General features: G+C 44.5%; 1 protein-coding gene across 1 annotated transcript in view; it reads left to right on the forward strand.

Annotated features, from left to right (window-relative positions):
- The first annotated feature begins 2,451 nt into the window (after positions 1-2,451).
- Positions 2,452-18,287, forward strand: part of LOC131294358 (uncharacterized) — a 41,074-nt gene continuing 25,238 nt past the window's right edge. Inside the window, exons 1-6 of the mRNA XM_058322406.1 lie at positions 2,452-2,516; positions 3,352-3,725; positions 8,109-8,245; positions 14,781-14,968; positions 15,075-15,532; positions 15,626-15,756. Of these exons, the coding sequence (XP_058178389.1) occupies positions 2,452-2,516; positions 3,352-3,725; positions 8,109-8,245; positions 14,781-14,968; positions 15,075-15,532; positions 15,626-15,756 (1,353 nt within the window). The remainder of the gene's footprint in view (positions 2,517-3,351; positions 3,726-8,108; positions 8,246-14,780; positions 14,969-15,074; positions 15,533-15,625; positions 15,757-18,287) is intronic.

The raw sequence follows: 18,287 nt of genomic DNA on the forward strand, positions 1-18,287 counted from the left end.
TGAAGCAAAAGAAACTCACATCATACCGTTTCAGACGAAATTCTATCTTGCTGATGTTTGCACCATCAAAAGCGGAATGAATTGAAGCAAAGAGGCAAAACTAAAAATAAAGCGTGAACGTATTTTGAGACATGAATGGCGAGAAGACGGGTTTCGTAAAAGCGAAATAGTATTTTGATTCGATAAGCTACTTAAAAGTAATGATAAGTGCAATCAAATTGCATGAAAGAAAATATTCATATAAAGCTGTCATGTATTTTTACTTTATCCTTAAGTTATTGGGCTGTGTTGTAACATTAATCGGAAATACAATTTGAAAAAGTATTCAACATGTTGTATAATAACGTGTAATTTATCTGAAACAAGCTACAACAGCAGTTCTGCAGTTGTAATGATTTATTCCAATACTTTAACGAAGAAAATTTGCATAGATTTTGTATTGTATAGTCGTTCTGACATGTCTTACCCAATTTTAACCTTCGACAGCTTCTAACTCGAAACACTTTCGTCAGAAACTAACATGGAACGAAACTTATCTTGCTTTATGTCTCATTTCGCCGTGCGTAAACATTTGTTCTCCACGCACCAAAAATTAATCCGTTCCATTCGCTGCAATATCGCACCTCGGACGGATAAGCATGCCCCAACACAATTTCTCACCGTGGGCCATTTTGCCTTCGCATTCCTCGGAGCCTAGGCCCATTTACAACCTCCGTCCAACCGTCCGTCTTCGCAAAGGACTTAATTGGTTCTAGAAACTCAACAGGGCGGACGGGCTGGAGGGCTGGAAAAATGTGGCCAAGGGTGGGCGCGGGCAAGCGATAAATGTTGCGTTCCGTGGCGCGGATTTTATTGCCTTTTCGCTGGTGCGAATCGTTACGCCCGACGTGTAAAATGGTGGTACTCCGTTCACGGGGGGGGGGGGGGGTGGTGGGCGTTTATGGGTGGCCCTGCTTGGCGAAAGCATTCGGGGAACCGTCGTAGTAGAAGGAGAAATTCTGATGAAGAATAAACCGAGTGAGAGCGAAGTAAAACACGAAAAACTCAACGACAACAATCGTTCTCTATTTTTGTTTCCTTCGGCGATTGGGTGTTCCCGTTCTGTTTTCCCTCCCTCCGTTGGGCGGTGGAATGTCCTGTTGTGTCAAAAGAAAATGCGAGGACCAGAGAGTGGCGTGTTTTCAGTGCGTTTAATGCGTTAACAATCAAGCGAGAAATTGTTTATCGCTTGAATCAGTACAAGCATCAAGAATCGTACTTATGCGTCAGGAAGTCAGTCAAACATGTTAGCTTTAAGGTTCGGTTCTGTTACTGGTTTTGATTTCATCGGATTGTTTGTTATCCAATGGTACTTTTGATGATTTGGTTTATAGTTAAAGTTGATCTACTCTCAATAAAATCAACAAAAGGTTGGAGAGATGTTTTGTTTAAATATTAAATCCTTTATCGTTGATCAATCAGGGCCACACGTTTGCCTCTCTCAGGGCCTCATGGTTTGGGTGGAAAATGGAAAATAATATCCACCCTCACCGGTCAATCCGGTTGAGCTAAACTGATCGTAAACAAATAATAAACGCGTAACGTTAGTCGGAGCTTCCAATGGACGATGAAATGCGAGCGACGGTTATGTTTATGCGACAATGTGAAACAATCATGTACGATGGCGCACCCGACCGCCGGTGGTTGCTATCGTCCCCAACCTCTCCGTCCCCTGCCCCAGGCATAAATAATAAAAGTGTCACAGCACTCGATTCCCCTGCGTAAACATTTCCACCACGAGCCCGCACTTGTGATACAATCATTTCTCGGCAAACAATTCACGCTTCTCGGTCGGTACAGCGTGTTTCCGCCATTTTCGACGTTCTATTCCACCCCAAGGCATCTGTTTTCGTTAGGGTGTCGTGTTTTAGTGTAACTTTCTTCTATTTGCGGTAAATGGCTTTAATGGGGTATACGACACTTGAGTGATTAGATGGGAGCATATGTGTATATTTTTCCAGTTCGAATTCCACCATAAACGTCGCATATTTAATGCTTCGGTGCATTGGCTTTCAAATCGGTGGTACAACTACAAACCACGATCGAAGGAAGTTTCAACATTGGGGGTTAGCATTTTCCGACACGCCATTGCTTTTCTATCCCCAAAAGCATACGCAAGTTTAGCAATGGGATTGGATTGAATCGTTGTGCTTCACCCTAGGTGCGATTCTATGTAGACTCAGGGCAAACAGAACGGACGCAATGGTAGTGTACGGTGTCGATATGAGCAAACATTTGCACACAACGCTCCTCCAACCGGATTGCGCAGAAGTACTAGCACAATCAAATGGAACATGCCGTCGTTCGTGTCTTCCGTATCGTCCGGCGTAATTTCGACAAATGAAATCGATACAAGTCAAATAGATCGGACAAAGGCTGCCATGGCAACATCATCGCACCGAAGACAAAACGATGAACGCGTACAAGATGACGAATTTGCTTTCGAAACTTGCAGAACGTCCTGTAGCGATGGGGACGTAAGGCAAGCAGTTGTTCCTATAACAAGCAATAAACAACTTGGCCTCACCAAAACTCGACCGGGTTCATAAGTTTGTTTTCTTCTGAAAAGGTTTTTGAAACTAATTCAAGATGTTTTCTCGATCAAAGCATGAAAAATGTTGACGATCTAACAAGGAATGTTTCTGCGGCTTATAATACTTTTCACTAATCTGCTCAAAGTGTATCATGTATCATAAATCCAAACCGATTATTTTGTTCCTTACGTATGGCTTTCGATACGGGTTAAGTGCTACATTGTACGATTTGCTCATTCTTCTGTGTATTTTAAATAATATAAATGCTAAACTGTAGTTGACAACTAACCTGAAAAATTAAGTCTCTTGAATCACTGATCAGTCAATGTTTACTTTACACCTTAGAAATTGTATCAGAAATTTGTTTCTAAGTCCTATTTTTGGTTTTGTTTCGATAAAGTAAGATTATTTTTAAACAAATAAAACAGTTTCTCAACAAAAGCTAATGGATCAAAATGTTTTATTTCTCTTTCAGGTGCCATTTGCCAAATGAACAAATGACTTCTGAACGACAAGTAGGATTCTAAGGACGCAAGAGTACTTGCACCAGCAACGGAATTTCGTTGTGCGGCCCATTCCGAAACACCTGAATGCCCACCCGGATCCAACTTAGGCAGCGAAATCTGGGGAAATGGTCAGAGACAACCCTCATCACCACCACCAGTAAAAGCTACCACCCCCGCCAACCAACCAAAGGCCAAATGAAACCCCGATCCGATGAGCCGAGGCGAACAGCATGCCACTTTCGTCAGCCACCCGTTTCGCATCGATCCCACAGATGGCAGCACCGTCGCGGCTGGCTGCACATAGTACCCCCCGTCGCCGGCACCGTTCTCCTGGCCACGCTAACACTCGCCACTCTGGCCGCGGTGGCCGCCGAATCCGGGGGCCCTCCGACGGTGTTGACGTCGTCGGCTGGCAACACTAAAACATCGTTCAACCAGCCGAAAGACAGGCAGTCCGTGATTGCGCTGGCCTCGACCAGCCAGAAGCAGGCGGCGTCGTACCATAGCAACCGTGGCACGGCCCAGCGGTCCCAGTGCGCCCTCTCTGAGCACACGTGCTCCAACGGGCGCTGCATTCCGTGGGACAAGTATTGCAATAACGTAAATGACTGCGGTGACGGCAGCGACGAACCGCGCTTCTGCACACGTAAGTGTTTCATTCAAACCCGCATGCCGGGGGGGGGGGAAAACCCACCCGAAACGACCGAATCCCATTTCCTGTCCCTGTCACGGTTCCCTTCGCATCCATCAAACAAACGGGAAACGTTTTCGAGCGAAAGAAAACTGCACCGTGAATGGCACACTTCCTGTTGTTTTGGTGCAATCGGAGCCACCGCTTCCTGGAGGTAATGGATATTTTGTTTCTCCACCGGTGTTTTATTGTAACTGGCTCGAAAAGAGGAAACGAAAAGAAATGAAAAGTGATAAAAAACACGTGCCACTGAAAGCATCCACGGACAAAAGCAGCTAAACCAACAACAGTGCGTTTTCCATCATTCCGGTTTCCATTTTGCATTTTGTGGTTTTATTTTTTGTTTCCTTTACCGGGAAGACACCATTACACAAATAATTTTACTAAAGAATGGTGAATATTTGTTGTGAAAACAGCACTTCCATCCTTTTAAACAAAACACCTCAGCGTTGCGTTGCGTTGTATCATGGATGAAAAGTGCGAGTTTTACTCGACTTCTTTTTTTAATAACCACATAAATAAAATGAAAGAATACTGAAAAGTAAACAATATTTTAAACTTTAATTTTTTAACCTAGTATTATTTTAAGTATGAAAGTTGTAAATGGTTTTGTTCTGTTTATTTATTCCCTTCTAATATATTCCCAAAACGTAAACCCAACGTCAATCGAGTGACAATGATTGGCAATCGATCTGTTTCGGTAACGGTCTCGAGTCTTTCAGAAAATTTTCCCAACGCATATGGTTTGATTTCCTACTAAAATTTCTTGTATTCCTACTAACATTTTAATCAATGTATACATGTTTTTTACGAACAACTTTAATTGGTTAATGAATATAAAATTATTCAATTTATTTATTACCATAAAAAATAGCACATTCGTTTAGCTGGAATTTATTCATTTGTGCTTCAAAAATAAATTTCCCGTTTTTATTCGGTTCAATGAACCGACTTTTTATCCTTGTTACATATTTTCCATCCTCGTTAATCGTTTTCGCAACACTTTGTGGAGGCTTCGATACAATGAAGCGGAAGGTAAACATGAAGAAAAAAAGCGATCCGCCTGCATTCGTAATCCGTTTGATCATATTTCCATTCCGCTAAATGGCACGCTGATGATGTAATTTTCGCTTCACATTCCCTTATATTTAACTCGTTTTTGAACATTGGCTGCGAGTATAAAAAAAACATCCTCGCCTACGAGCTGATATGCAAATGGTGAATGACTTTTAACTCTTCCCGTTCGTCGACATTGTATTTCATTTTTGTTGAGTTTTTTTTTCTTTTTGCATCTATGCGAGTGGTACTGTCGCCCATAACCCCCAATTGAATGTGCAGAACGCTGATGGTGGTGTTAAATTTCCCGTCCACTAATACCACACGCAAACCATTCCCGGGCGAAGGGAAAACCTCGTCCTTTTTTTCTTTGCGCCAGCTGAATGGAACACGTGGAGCGGGTGGGAAAAAAAGATCATCGACCCAGGCTGTGTAAAATCGATTTTCACCTTCACCAGCGTCAATTGGCGGTGACAATGAAAAAAAAACGATATCATAAATGGCACGGGTCCTGTTGGGAAACCATGAACGCCAAAATGAACGGGTTTAGAGGGGAGCGACAAAACCGTGTTTGCATAATTCCCTCACACACCGAGCCACGAAACCCAACGCCAATCTACTAGCGCACGTTTTGCCTCAAATATGGCATATTTTTTTCTTGCTCGCTCTTTTAATGCAACGCGATGCGTTTTTTCTTCCGAACCCTTCCTTTCCATGCGCACTCGTGGGAAACTCCAGTATGGAAAATACTCCAACAGCGGGACAAAAAAATGACACGCAATCGGGTCTTTCAAGTTGGGATGAGTTTGGAAAGCCAACACAATCGCTCGCTGGCGAGGGAAAAACGCAAAGTGATGTGAGGCAAGGTAGTTTCCCACTAAGTGAGGTTCTTTTTCCCAACCAGCGACATGTAGCACATCACGCGCTATCGCTTGTTAAAGCTTACCCTGGCACTGCGCATCCTCGTCGAAATTTGCCTAGCTGAAAAGGGAACCGTCGATGAGAAAAATCGTTTACCAACACAAAGGCAACTTCCTCATAGATTGACACTTTGGAAGGACGTAGAACATAGAAAAAGTGAAACGAAAAAATGTGTTTTGAATAACTTTGCAACCGGAAACCAATTCTTCTTCCGGTCTATTCTCCTGTACAGATTCTATATCATGCACTGGAATAAGGAATTGGCACTTAATTTGACGCAAATGGTACACTTGAGTTCAGGTGGATCCATCAACTTTAATTGTCATGTTTCCATAAGGCTTATGTTCAATACAAATATAATGTTAAAGGAAATTAAGCCTTTTCCTTCAGAGGATTCAACTTGGTGAGCTAAATTATGAGCATCATGAAAATTTATTAAAAGGTGAAGTAGAAAACATAAATGATACACTGAATGTTTTAATGTTTGAGATATTTTTAGGCAAATTAACTCAATTCACTGTTCACTGGACATTTAAGAAAAACATCCCGCATTTTCACAGTTGGTTTGTCACAGTATCAAAGAGAAAAATTTGAAGCGTTTTTCCTGGAATGACCAAAAGGAATATTACTTTTTCGCTCATAAAATGCACATTACCTCACTATTGCTCCAGCTGCCATGAATACACTTCCACGTTAGAACAACATAAAAGCTCGCAGCAATTTTTTACACGCCTAACCACAAAAACTGCCGTTGATTCCGAAAGCTGCCAGTGCGACCGCAAACTGCTAAAAACAGTACAAAAATCTCTCCACCAACAACCAGAAAAAAGGTGAGAAAACAAAATGAAAATTGCTACGCTAAGCTGCCGCAAACTAGCTCTATCTTTCATCCCGATAGCATCATAACGAACTTTCCCATCCATTTCGGTGGGAACGGGAAAAAACAGTGGCCAAAAAGGATTCCCCGATAGCGGGCTGGAAAACTTTACTGTTCCGGTTGGCGGGAAAAAGCATATAAAACGCTAGTTTCACTGGAACAAAACTATTGGCAAAACAGGAAACAAAATACGTTTAGCTTACTCCGGGGCCAGCAAAGGCAACTACTTCGAGTGGAAACGGCGCCACTCGCGTAATGACCGGGAAAAAGTACCACTTTTTACCGTCCTTCTTTCGGTGGCGGGAAATTGTGGACAGGAAAAACAACAACAACGACAAACACAACCGCGTACCACCACTACTATCACCCGGAAGAGGGTGTGCACAAACCGGAAGACTCCTCGAAGGTGCCGACACACGACAGCTAACGCGACACAATGCAGTTTCGGAAAAAGGATATGAGCGTTGAAAGCCTCGTGCCGTGGTTTCCGCGCCCGTCTTGGGGTTTTCTTTTCCTTCCAGTATTTTCATCCCCTTCTTTGGGACTTTAGGTGTAGTGGTTTGTTTTTAATTCGCTTATTTTGTGGGGTGTTAATCTGGTAAAATCCCAAATGAATCCCCGGAACAACTTTCTTGTGCGAAAGCGCCTGAAGTTATGCAACGGGTGGTACATTTAAATTCAAAGTTAAATCCAAATTTAAAAACACAATCTAATGCGATATAAAACTTTTCCTCCGTTTTTGCTTGTCAAAACCCCAAAGACAATATGAATCCTACTCAAATGCGAAGAGTGCTCCACTTGCATGCACTTTTGCGACAAATCCTTCACATGATTGATGCAAAGCACGATCCAACTCCAGGGCAAAGGAAATGTAAATAAATTCACCTCCTCTTGGTGTAATCGATTCAAGCACACTCTACACAACCCTCAAGCACTTGACTGTGTGGCGCATTCGTTTTTGCGCACACCACACCCACTCCGTAGTGCAACAGTTTGCGTTTCACCGGAACAAACGAAGCGGGAAACCGCAGCTAGTTCTGGTCACTCGGAACCTAATCGAATAGTTACTATTGAAAATCAATCAACCTGAAGCGTCGATGTCCTGTTTTTTCCCCCAACAGCATCCAGCGAAGAGTTATGGCATCCCATTCGAGGAAACCCCCGAGGGAAAGGCAGGATGAGAAAGAAAAAAAGACGAGATCCCATGCACAGCTTCCGTGGTCACTTTGGCCGAATCTCAATTATTTGTTTTCGACATCGTCCTTTCATTGGACTTTTCTCGGACTGACCGGGAGTGTGTTTTCTCATACTTCGGTTACGACGATCACATCCTCCACAAACTTTCCTTACACCACCTCCGCTTCTCTTCCGATGCCTCGAAGGGAAAATCGTTCGTTTTTCCCCATCGTAGTGCGCTGTATTCACTCCGGTCGGGGTTTCCGTTCACTTATCATTATTTTCTTTTGCGCGTTTTCCATTGGCAGGCTGCAACCGTACGTACTATGGAGACATCGGCCTGACGTACAACCTGGAGCTGCACCGACCAAAGGAGGACCGGATACCGTACGTGTGCATCCTGACGTTCACAGCCGCCGGAGGCAACTACGGTGACATCGTGCAGGTGAGTTTTTTGTTTTGGTTTTTTACCGTGCCTTACCATCCTTTTTTCTGTGTAGACGCATTTCCACCGGCGAAAGAAAACAACGTAAACATAGCAAAGTACGAGAAAAAAAAACATCACACAAAACCACACACACAGGTGCGGTGAAGACTTTTTCAACCACACCACACACGCGATGGAAGATTGTCTTTAGTGGCTTCTCGAAACACTTTTCTGGCCAACTCACTTCATTCCGGTGGAAGAGAAACTGGTCACTGTTGATCAACGCCAAATTGGTTTCAGCACTACTATGCGTTCCGGTTTCTGCAACACCTTTTCTCTACCGTTGCTGCGTTTCATGTTAGCACAAAGTGTGCGAGTAATCAATCAAACGCATGCAGGATTTGTCTGCATAATGGAAACGGACAGTGGTTGTAAATATTGATGGTTAGGAAAATGGATTCGGAGAGGGAATTAAAAAACGAAAAACCAACACACCGACCCACAATGGGTGACGCATTTCGACTGCAACTGTTTGACCAACTATTGTATATGAAAAGAGTCCTTTTTTCGACTCCTAGAAGTCCTCGTGTCAGGGTGTATAGATCATGTTTCGCATCAACGCAGACCTCACCGGGTTTTTTTTTTAAATATTTGTTTTCATGCCCCGGTAGGTTTTGTTCAGGGCTTTAGATTTCAATTTTTGCCGCTATGCAAATGCGCACGTCAAATTAATCGCACCCTACCTCCAATACCCCTCGGCTGCCGGGTTTGGTCATAAATCGTGCAAATTGTGTCGTACATCCTGCGCGCCGCGCCGTTTTTGTTGGCGGCTTGAGCAAAAGTGATAACACCACGCACACCGTTATGGTCACCCAAATCCGTCTCTCCACAAATCGTTGGCCACAGCAGCGGAGGGTGGCAAACGTGCGACCGTGCGGGTGCAAATTTAATCGATCTACCGAAAGCTTTTTGATGTTTCATCAAAATTTAATTAAACTTGATCCGCCCGATCGCTCGACGGCACGGTTTTGCGTATCATCAAAATCTCTTTCCCTCGCTGTCTCTCTCTCTCTCACACACACACAGTTTTTTACAATTTTCACTGCAAGATTATCAGTTTTTCTTCATCCCCTTCCTTCATCATTCCATTGGGGTCCACTAACGCCGACTCCCGACGCTGGTGGCATTTAGCAGCAAATAGTATTAACTCAGCTGAAACGTCGGTTTTCGAACGACACAAGTAATCACAAGTAAAAACCGTCGACCCCAGCTGATCCTGAATTGATGAACTTTCACCCACCAAACGAGGGGGGGGTGCTTTTCCGTTGGACGCGTTTCATCTGCACCGAACCGAATCGATTTGCGAACGAACAACTTTTGACCCGACCGGCACATCGATGATCGTGATCTTTTCATGCATACCATGATGCTCGTGGCGTTTGATGGAGCGAGGGTTTTCCGGTCCGCTTGCATTGGCAGGGGACAATGTTTGATCAAATGATAAATTTCCCCCTCCGAGAAAAGACGGACAAAAAACTTTTCCCACGGTCGCTGCTCACATTCGTCTGGGTGCAGCATGGTTTTGAAAAATTTTCCATGCCCAAAAAAAAAGGATGAAGCGGAGGGAAATGATAGGAAATTAATCCGAATCGACACCAATGCAGCGTGGAGCGGAGCGTGATGGAGGCGCCTGGTGCTCCGTAAAAAGTAACGCGATTCTGGGAGAATTGGTCGGTTTAATCATCGCGAATATTACAGCGGCGAGCTGGCGAAAGAATTTCAATTACTACTCGAAACTCATCGTTCCGTTTATTGGCATACGTCGTTGAGTTGGTTGGAATTATTTTTTCAGGTGTGTGTGGGCAAATTAAAAATCGACGTGTGTTTTCCTCATTTTGACATCGTTTTTCCATTTATATTATGTTGATTTATTTGGTCTAGTTAGAACGAGACATAAAAAGGTATCTTTCATAAAAGTAAACAAAATAGGTACATACATAGCATACATTTTATTACCGTTATTTTTTTCAATAAAATTTTGAAATATTTCGAACCGTTTTCAGCCTCAAAAAATAGACAATATTCCTTTTTATTCCAATTTTATCAGAGTGACTAGTATAAGTTTGACATGTTTGAATTATCGATAGAACAATTCATAATGATTTCAGTTAAGCAAATATTTAAATAGATAAATAGATCGAAATTATAGTGTTAAAATAAAATTCACAGTTTAAAATTTAAAAGATCGCAGAAGAACGTCAAAAGTTTATATTTCGCACCGTTTTACTACACAAACTACGTACGTGTTTTAAAGCACATGGCCGCAAGATACACAATTCATGTCTATCTTGTTGAAAATAATCTTAAAATCCAGCGCACGTAAAAGCACGCATCAACTGGTTACAATATTTATCCACGTCCAAGAGTCGCATTGGAAAGCGCTAAAAAAGAACAGAAGAACCCCCGCCGTTTCATCATGAACCGAATCAAAAGTCACACATTGATTCGTCTTTCGGTTGTTTCAAACGATAACTGACATCCTAATTCAACTTATTTGTCACGGATCACTTACGGGTCGTTTCGTTTTCGGCTCGACAAGAAGGGGCAATAACGTGACGCCAAGGGAAAAATAAACCTACACGCTAGGGCCCAAAAGGATGACCGACAATGGGTGTAGTGAAAGAAGAAAGAACGAACAGAGATTTCATCGCCTTGAAGGACACTCCGCTCCAATCCTCCTCCCCCCCACTCCGATTGGGGAAGAGATTACCGTCCAGCGAGCGGACGGCGCCGTAGCACACGTCGTTTAATTTGGTTCTTCAAATCGGCTCCCTCGTGACAGGGGGATTTTCTCCGGAATCACCGGCACCGGGTAATACCGGGTGCACCTTATCGATTTTCTCATGGCTTTCCGTTACAGCAAACTCGGCTGACCTTATTTTCCTCTCAAGCCGAAGTGGTACAACAAACAAGCACCGGGTGGAGAGCACACGAACACGCCGTTCGCTCGATTCCGAAACGATGCCACTAAATCGGAGAATTATTTTGGGATTGGTGACACCAAACCGACGGTGTCTTTCGATTGAATTTATCGAAAATCCTACCGTAAGGTGGTGGGCATTCCTTTGGATGAGCTCGTTCGAAGGGTTTTAAGCTCTACGGCGGAGCTAAGCTCCGTTGCGGAATGGAGCGTGGAATGGAAGTTCTGGAAGAAGGCCAGCTAGTAAATAGTTCCCTTTTTCGTCGGAAAATTGCTGACAGAAGTTTGTCGGGCGTGCTGACGATGTTCATGTTGTGCACACAAACAAAGTGACATAAGACAATTTTAAGATGAACTCATCGACTTGCGTGGATTCCACAAGAGAACCGAATGTATAGAATAAATCAAGCACAGCCAAAAGCAGAAGCCATTATAAGGGCTTCGATTAAAAGCGATTTCACGCCCTTAGCCCTTTCGCCGTGTTTTCCTTCGGGCGACTTCGAGCCGCGTTGCCGATGCTCAGGCCCACCTAATACGATTAATTCCTTAAAGCCGTAGCCCTGATCCCCTTTCGACTGCCGCGCCTAAACAGCTTTATCGATGAGCTGGATGGAAGTGGCCAACCGTGAGGCAGAGAAAACGTGTGTGTGTGTGTGTGTGTGTGTGTGTGTGTGTGTGTGTGTGTTGTGCGAAATGGGAGGTAGATTAGATCGATTTATCGGTCAAGCACAACAGTGCCCGATGATGGTCACAGGGTGAATAAATATCCGTTCGATCATTCGAGCAGGCCGTTGGTGTGGAAGCCGTGGCCGAGGCAAGGATACCATAAAATATGGTGCCATGAGCGCTGGGACCGGACTGGGTCACGTGGATAGCAACGGTGGGGGATCGGGCACGGCATGATACAACCGTAACCTGCAATCCCCAACCGACAACAACAAGAGCAACGACGCACGGCACGACAACGTCCCAAACAAGCGCAAGACGATTCGGGACGATGAAATGCACATAAAACTGTACCCATTCCAGGCCTAATTTATGAGCATGTCGCACGGAACGGAAACTAATAATGCTTACGCGACGCGCCCCCCCCGCGGCCGAACGTCGGAAAATCCATCGGATTTCGCTGCGGTCATCGCAAAAGAAAAGCGACATATCGTTAGTGCCCGAAGAACCGAAAGCCATCAGGGGGGGGAGAATGTTTTCGGCCGATGACAACGAATGACAACGACGACGGGCAATCATAACGATCATGCCGATGTCCGACAAGGCTTCATGTTCGGTTGTTTTCGAGGGTACCACGCATAATTTGCCGAGAAAGAAATCCACCGTAGGTTGTTGTTTTTTGGTATCAATCGTTACGGGCTTGGGGAAGAGTCTTCCAGTAATAGCTTTATCAGTTTACGTATCGATTCTATAACTTTGGGTTTCTCTTTGCGGAGCATTTGAGAAATTAAGAAAATTTCAATCGTAAACACAAGATTAAAATATTGAAGATAGGAGTATTGTTTTCTAGATTTTGTTAATTATCAACACTCGATCAGCATCTTAACAAATTTCTTCCATTTCAATACTATGTAATATAATAGGGAAAATTGTACAAAACATGGATAGAAATCCAATCAAATTGTTTGACATACAGCAGAATTTAATGCATTCCTTAGCAGAAAAAAACAAAATTTGGAAAATGTTTATGTTTGGTTTCTTCATTAAAATGGAAATCCAATCAAATTGTTTGACATACAACAGAATTTAATGCATTCCTTAGCAGAAAATACGAAAATTTGAATAATGTTTATGTTTGGTTTCATCACAAAAATGGAATTCAAATAATAGCTTCACAATAAGAGACTAGTTTTAGTGCAGAAGAAAATTGGTTGTTTGTGTCGTGATTGAAGCAAAAAAATTATGTTTTGAAAATGTGTGACTCACTGAACAATGTTATACGCTGATTAACAAATAATCATGTCAGTTTTAACCATCTGAGGCATCTTTCCCCCAATAGCAAATGTCACATCCATGGGGCTCTACTTGAGTTTAAACTAGTAATCAAGCGGGATAAGCTTCCAAGTTATTATTTCCTCAGCATAAGGCACATGTTAAAGTTTAAATACTCCTACAACTAATACTTTACAGCTATTACCAAAATATGCGTTATGATTTTAAACCTTGCATTTGTTCCTAGAACTGATGATGGTAAACCTTTCAGGGAAGGTCCTGAATTCACGAATAAATAAATTGATTTCTTTCAATCAAGCATACCGAAACATATTGAACTACACAACCAATTGGAAATACAAATATTCAACCTATCCCACAACTAACCATATCCCGCAACTTAAATTCGTATCATTATGCATCGCCCGCATTTGCACGTCGCTCGATGAACTCGCCATCCACGAATGCAATAACTCATGCACTAATAACCAACGATTGTTTCAATTATAATCCTTCACACATTAGTGTTTGATCGGAAATGGATACGGTGCGACTAGTGTGGGTGTGTGAGCGGCTCTGTTACTAAATAATCACGGCCACTAATCGACGGGGCCAATCGTGAACCGTGGGCATAATTAAAACCATCACACTCGTGCCCACCGAGTCTAATTCACACAAAACCACCACCTTTGAGGGGGAGGATAGGGAGGAGTTGAGGAAAGAGAGGATCAGTTCAGCGACGGAATCCGTTCCCCGGTGTAAATTATGAAGTACTGTGCAAAGCGGCAAGCTCGCCCAATCACGCTCGAACTCGCTAATCCTCGGCCATTATCCGCCCAGATGGAGCCTTCCGATGCGCAACCCCTTTCGGAACGGACGGTTGGCGTGCGGGTCTAATAATATTCCACCCACTGGCACTGTTAGTTAATTGTAGATTAAATGCAACGTGCTCGGACGTGCTCTACACGTGCGCCCGGTGAGTAGGTGGCCTTCCACCCCGGTTTGCTGCACGGGAGTGGCAACATTTTCCGTCGACTTCAGCAGAAGTCAACCGCAGGCCGGAGCACATTATTTAGCTGGAGAGCACTGGACGGTCGGAAGCTGGCACGGGGGCCAAGTGGAATGCACTACACAGAAGCCGGGTTCACGGCTCGCAGCATGAAGGACATAAAAGAGGCCACCAGTATACGACTCCAGGGGTACACGAATTCCACAAACTCTCTACAAAAGTGTGCAATCCTTGTTTCTGCAACGTCAGCAAGGACCCCGTTGGGAGAGTAGGATTCGGGATAAAGGCAACCTCGCACATGAAACTCCAATGTGTATGTAAGGAGCGCTTCAGAGGGTTTGGCTCAAGTGTAGACGTGCTGTCCTGTACGGACTCCAACCAACTGCGTCCTAAGGTATGGTTTTATTTAGAACTCCAGCGTTCTTCTTTCGGTAAAACTATCGTTCGGTCACGTCCCTCGTCGAAACGCTGGAACAACCCAGAAGTGAATGATTAAATCAAATGGTCCGCTGCTTCGGGGACGCAACCGGGCCTCCCTCACAGTAGCTCCAACTATGCGCCGCATAAAAATAGTGTAATCCCTGACCTAACGCAAATCGCCCCTGTTTACAACCCGCTCGCTACAGGTGACGCTCGACAGCTTCACCCTCGGACGGTTCACGTCGTACACGGAGAACGGCTGCCCGGACGGATATCTGCAGGTGTCGGAGGCGAAGCGGGCCAACGTCGGCGGCATGTGGTGCGGCACCACCTGGGGACCGGCGATCTTCTACAGCGAAACCGACTCGCTCGTGATGACGATTAAGCTGTTCAAGTAAGTGTCGCTCGGCAACGTGGTCCTGCGAGAACCCCCAATGTCGTAATGTTTGAGCACCGGGGGGCTCATTGGAATGAGCTTTCATCCTCCCAAATTTTCGCAGGCTGTCGCGTGACCAGAGCGGGTACAACTTCGACTTCCGGATACAGTACAAAATGCTGTCGCGGGCGAGCGCCGTCGTGCGGTACGGTGGCCTCCGGCACGAGTACATCCCCCCGTGGACGAACGTCACGTACATCCCGAACTACCCGCTGGTGGAGGACTTCACCAACTCGACCGCACACTCCGAGCACCAGACGTACCAGGAAGTGGCGGGCGCCGGGGCGGGCCAGCGCAACCGGATGGTCTTCTCGGCGTTCGGCAGCAACCACGACCTGATGCCGCTCTATCCGGCGTCCTACGACAACGTAACGCGCGGTGGCCACCCGGGCGGTTCCTCCTACGGCTACGACGGTCGCCCCGGCCAGACGTTCAGCCATCCTAACGCCTCCATGATGGACTGGACGACCGGGGTGGCGTCCCGTACGCAGCTCAATTACACCGAACCGCAGTATTATTTAGGTACGAAACCCGTCGTCACGTGACGAACAACAATGTCCCAAACCGTTCCAGCAACCGACTCACCTCTCCCGTTCTTCTTCCTTTTGTCCACAGGAGATCTCATGACGGGTACGTTCTGCTCGCGGATCTTCACCAACTGCGACAAGAAGGTGTGCCGGCTGCAGTCACCCAACTTTCCTGGCATCTACCCAAGGAACCTGACGTGCTACTTCGCCGTTAGACAGGTAAGGGGGTTAAACAGGTACATTTCATGCTATCTGGTGCAGAAGCATTAGATGGACTTGATATATGTTATAGCTTTGAGTTTAGTGTTCTAAAAAGGCTTTTACACAACGATATACTTTCAATTGCAATGCGACGCCAAGACACCAACTATTCAGATGATTATTCAACTCTATTCTCGACTAAATATGTTTCAAAATTGAAATTGCACAGCTTATGAAAGATTATGGAAGTATAAATCGTTTTGAAAATATTTATAAGCAACAACAACATCTTAGAACTAGTAATGGCTATTTAGAAAACCTTAAAACAAGACTTAACAAAAATATTCCTTTCCCTTCAGACATGTCACACTTTATCTTAAATCTCACAGGCTTTAGAATTATGTTTTTAGTGCCAAAAAGAATTAAATGCAAATGAAGATAGGGAAAAGCAAGGGTAAATTGTAAAACGGACGACCTGCGTCCTTTTGAAGTAGGCGTAGGACGTCGAACAGATAAACCTATTCACAAATGTAAAACGATAAAATCAACGGCCCGACGTTGTCAAAGTAGGCTGGTCTCCGAGCCATTTTCTTAGCGGTTGAATTTGTTAATCCAATTATCTGATCCAAGCAAGAACACTCAATACAGAGAATAAAGAAAAATCATTCCAAAGCTGTTTCATGTTTTCATGAGTTGTGTATTAATTTTTGGTCGTTTTTCTTCTACTAAAGATTAGCGGAATGATGTAATCGTCCTTAAATTTCCTCCTTCTAATGCACTCACTGCCGGTTTAAAATGGTCCACCTGCTGTTGAAAGCAGTTGGGGTCGAGGCTCCGAACCGCAACCAAGCACTAATTGGGTTTAAAACGTTTCGCTAGCTGAAACCGTTTATGGAGCATTCAGAAGTTCACTTTTCTTCGCCTGTATAATAGAAAGTGACGCTCCGCAAATCCCGATGTCCCGCCGGAACTGCTCTATCAGCCTCCAGCCCGGGGAAATTAAGGCCATGGCGCTGGCTGATGGTCTCGCCTACGATGACCCAGGTGTCCCGGGCCAAGAAAGTGTTCGCACCTCGTCGGAGAGACATCACACCGAGCCTTCCAGCTGATTAGGGTTCAATATTTTACTTAGCAATTAAAGCGTCATTAAAAGTCACTCCTTCGGTTGACACCGACGTCGCCTGGAAGCTGGTGGCACAGTGTCACAGTACCCTCCCTCCCTTTCGCTGAAGAGAAATGTTCTGCCCGACCGTTGGCCATGGTCAAATGTGGTTCGCCACGCCCGGATGACAAAACGGCGGTGCCGATGGAAGTTTTAATGAATTTTATAAACGGTGATGAATTTTGCAGAACGTATTGCAGATGAAATTTAATTAAACTAGCGCACAAACAAACATCCACCACCTGGTTCTTGTCCCCTCCCCATGTCCTTTGGAAGGGCTTCAGTTGACTCGGTTTTTTCCCGCCGTTTTGAGGCATCAGCTTTCTCTTTTCCTTCGTGCCATGGGTTGTCCCCTCCACTTCATCGGTCACTACGAGCACCACGGGATCCGCTTGATCAAAGTCCGACCTCTGGCAGAGACAGTCTTTCCGAGTCAAACGGGCCACGGGTGGGAGAGGCGCAAAGGTGGATAAATATAAATTCACCATAATTAGTAGCGCTCGGTGGTGACAGTTCCCGTGGGTGGGGTTGGGGGTGGCTTGGTAAAACATAATGTCGTCGCTGTTACGGAGCAAAAGTGCTTGAGCAGCAGCGATTATGGATTAACCGGGGCCTCTAAAAACCCGGTCCGATGTGAACCGGACCGGTTGGTCCTTTGATGGCCGGGTATGCGCCGATGATTACGATTAGCGCTCGTTTGCTTGCTTACGAAATTAGAGCACAGTCCCCGAAAAGCGCAGTTAATGGAGGAAAAAAAGGAAGATTACAGTTGGCATTTATTTGCAGTACAGCTCCAGGAAAAGCGCTTGCTTCGTCGTTTTCAAGAGGCAAATTCCTTCAGCAAACCCTCAACCGTGCTACCAAAGACGTATTACGTATGATTAAGGACTTCTTTTTTGCTTCCTACATCGTCGGTGACAATTTTATGGCTTAATGAAATGTTTACTCTCAGGCGCGTTTACACCAAACGGGCTCTCAAACTCATCTCGTTCGGAAAGCCCCATCTCTTTGATTGCTGTTGCTTATTCCTTAATAAAAATCACATTTAAGATGTAAATGAACGCAATTGGCACTATTAGCGCTCCGAATTTCCTTAGCGCTAGATCGACGGTGGGTAGGTTTTTAGAGTTGCTTGTAAAAATATGTCACAGTGAATGGTCTCTGAATTACTGCCAATAAAATGAATATTTTCATCAGCCATTTAAGTACCAAAAAGGTACGATTCGTTTCGTACTTTTGAAAGGTAAAAAGATGGGCAATGGTATGAGGTTGCTCTTGTTGCTGATTTCTTCAATCATGAGGGAAAGGTTTATTTGGAACCAATTGGTATAAGTACTACAAAGCATATGAAACAAGTTTAATGTTCCGTAAGTCAGAACCGCTTTCA

Source organism: Anopheles ziemanni, chromosome 2, assembly GCF_943734765.1.
Source record: "Anopheles ziemanni chromosome 2, idAnoZiCoDA_A2_x.2, whole genome shotgun sequence".
Lineage (NCBI taxonomy): Eukaryota > Metazoa > Arthropoda > Insecta > Diptera > Culicidae > Anopheles > Anopheles ziemanni.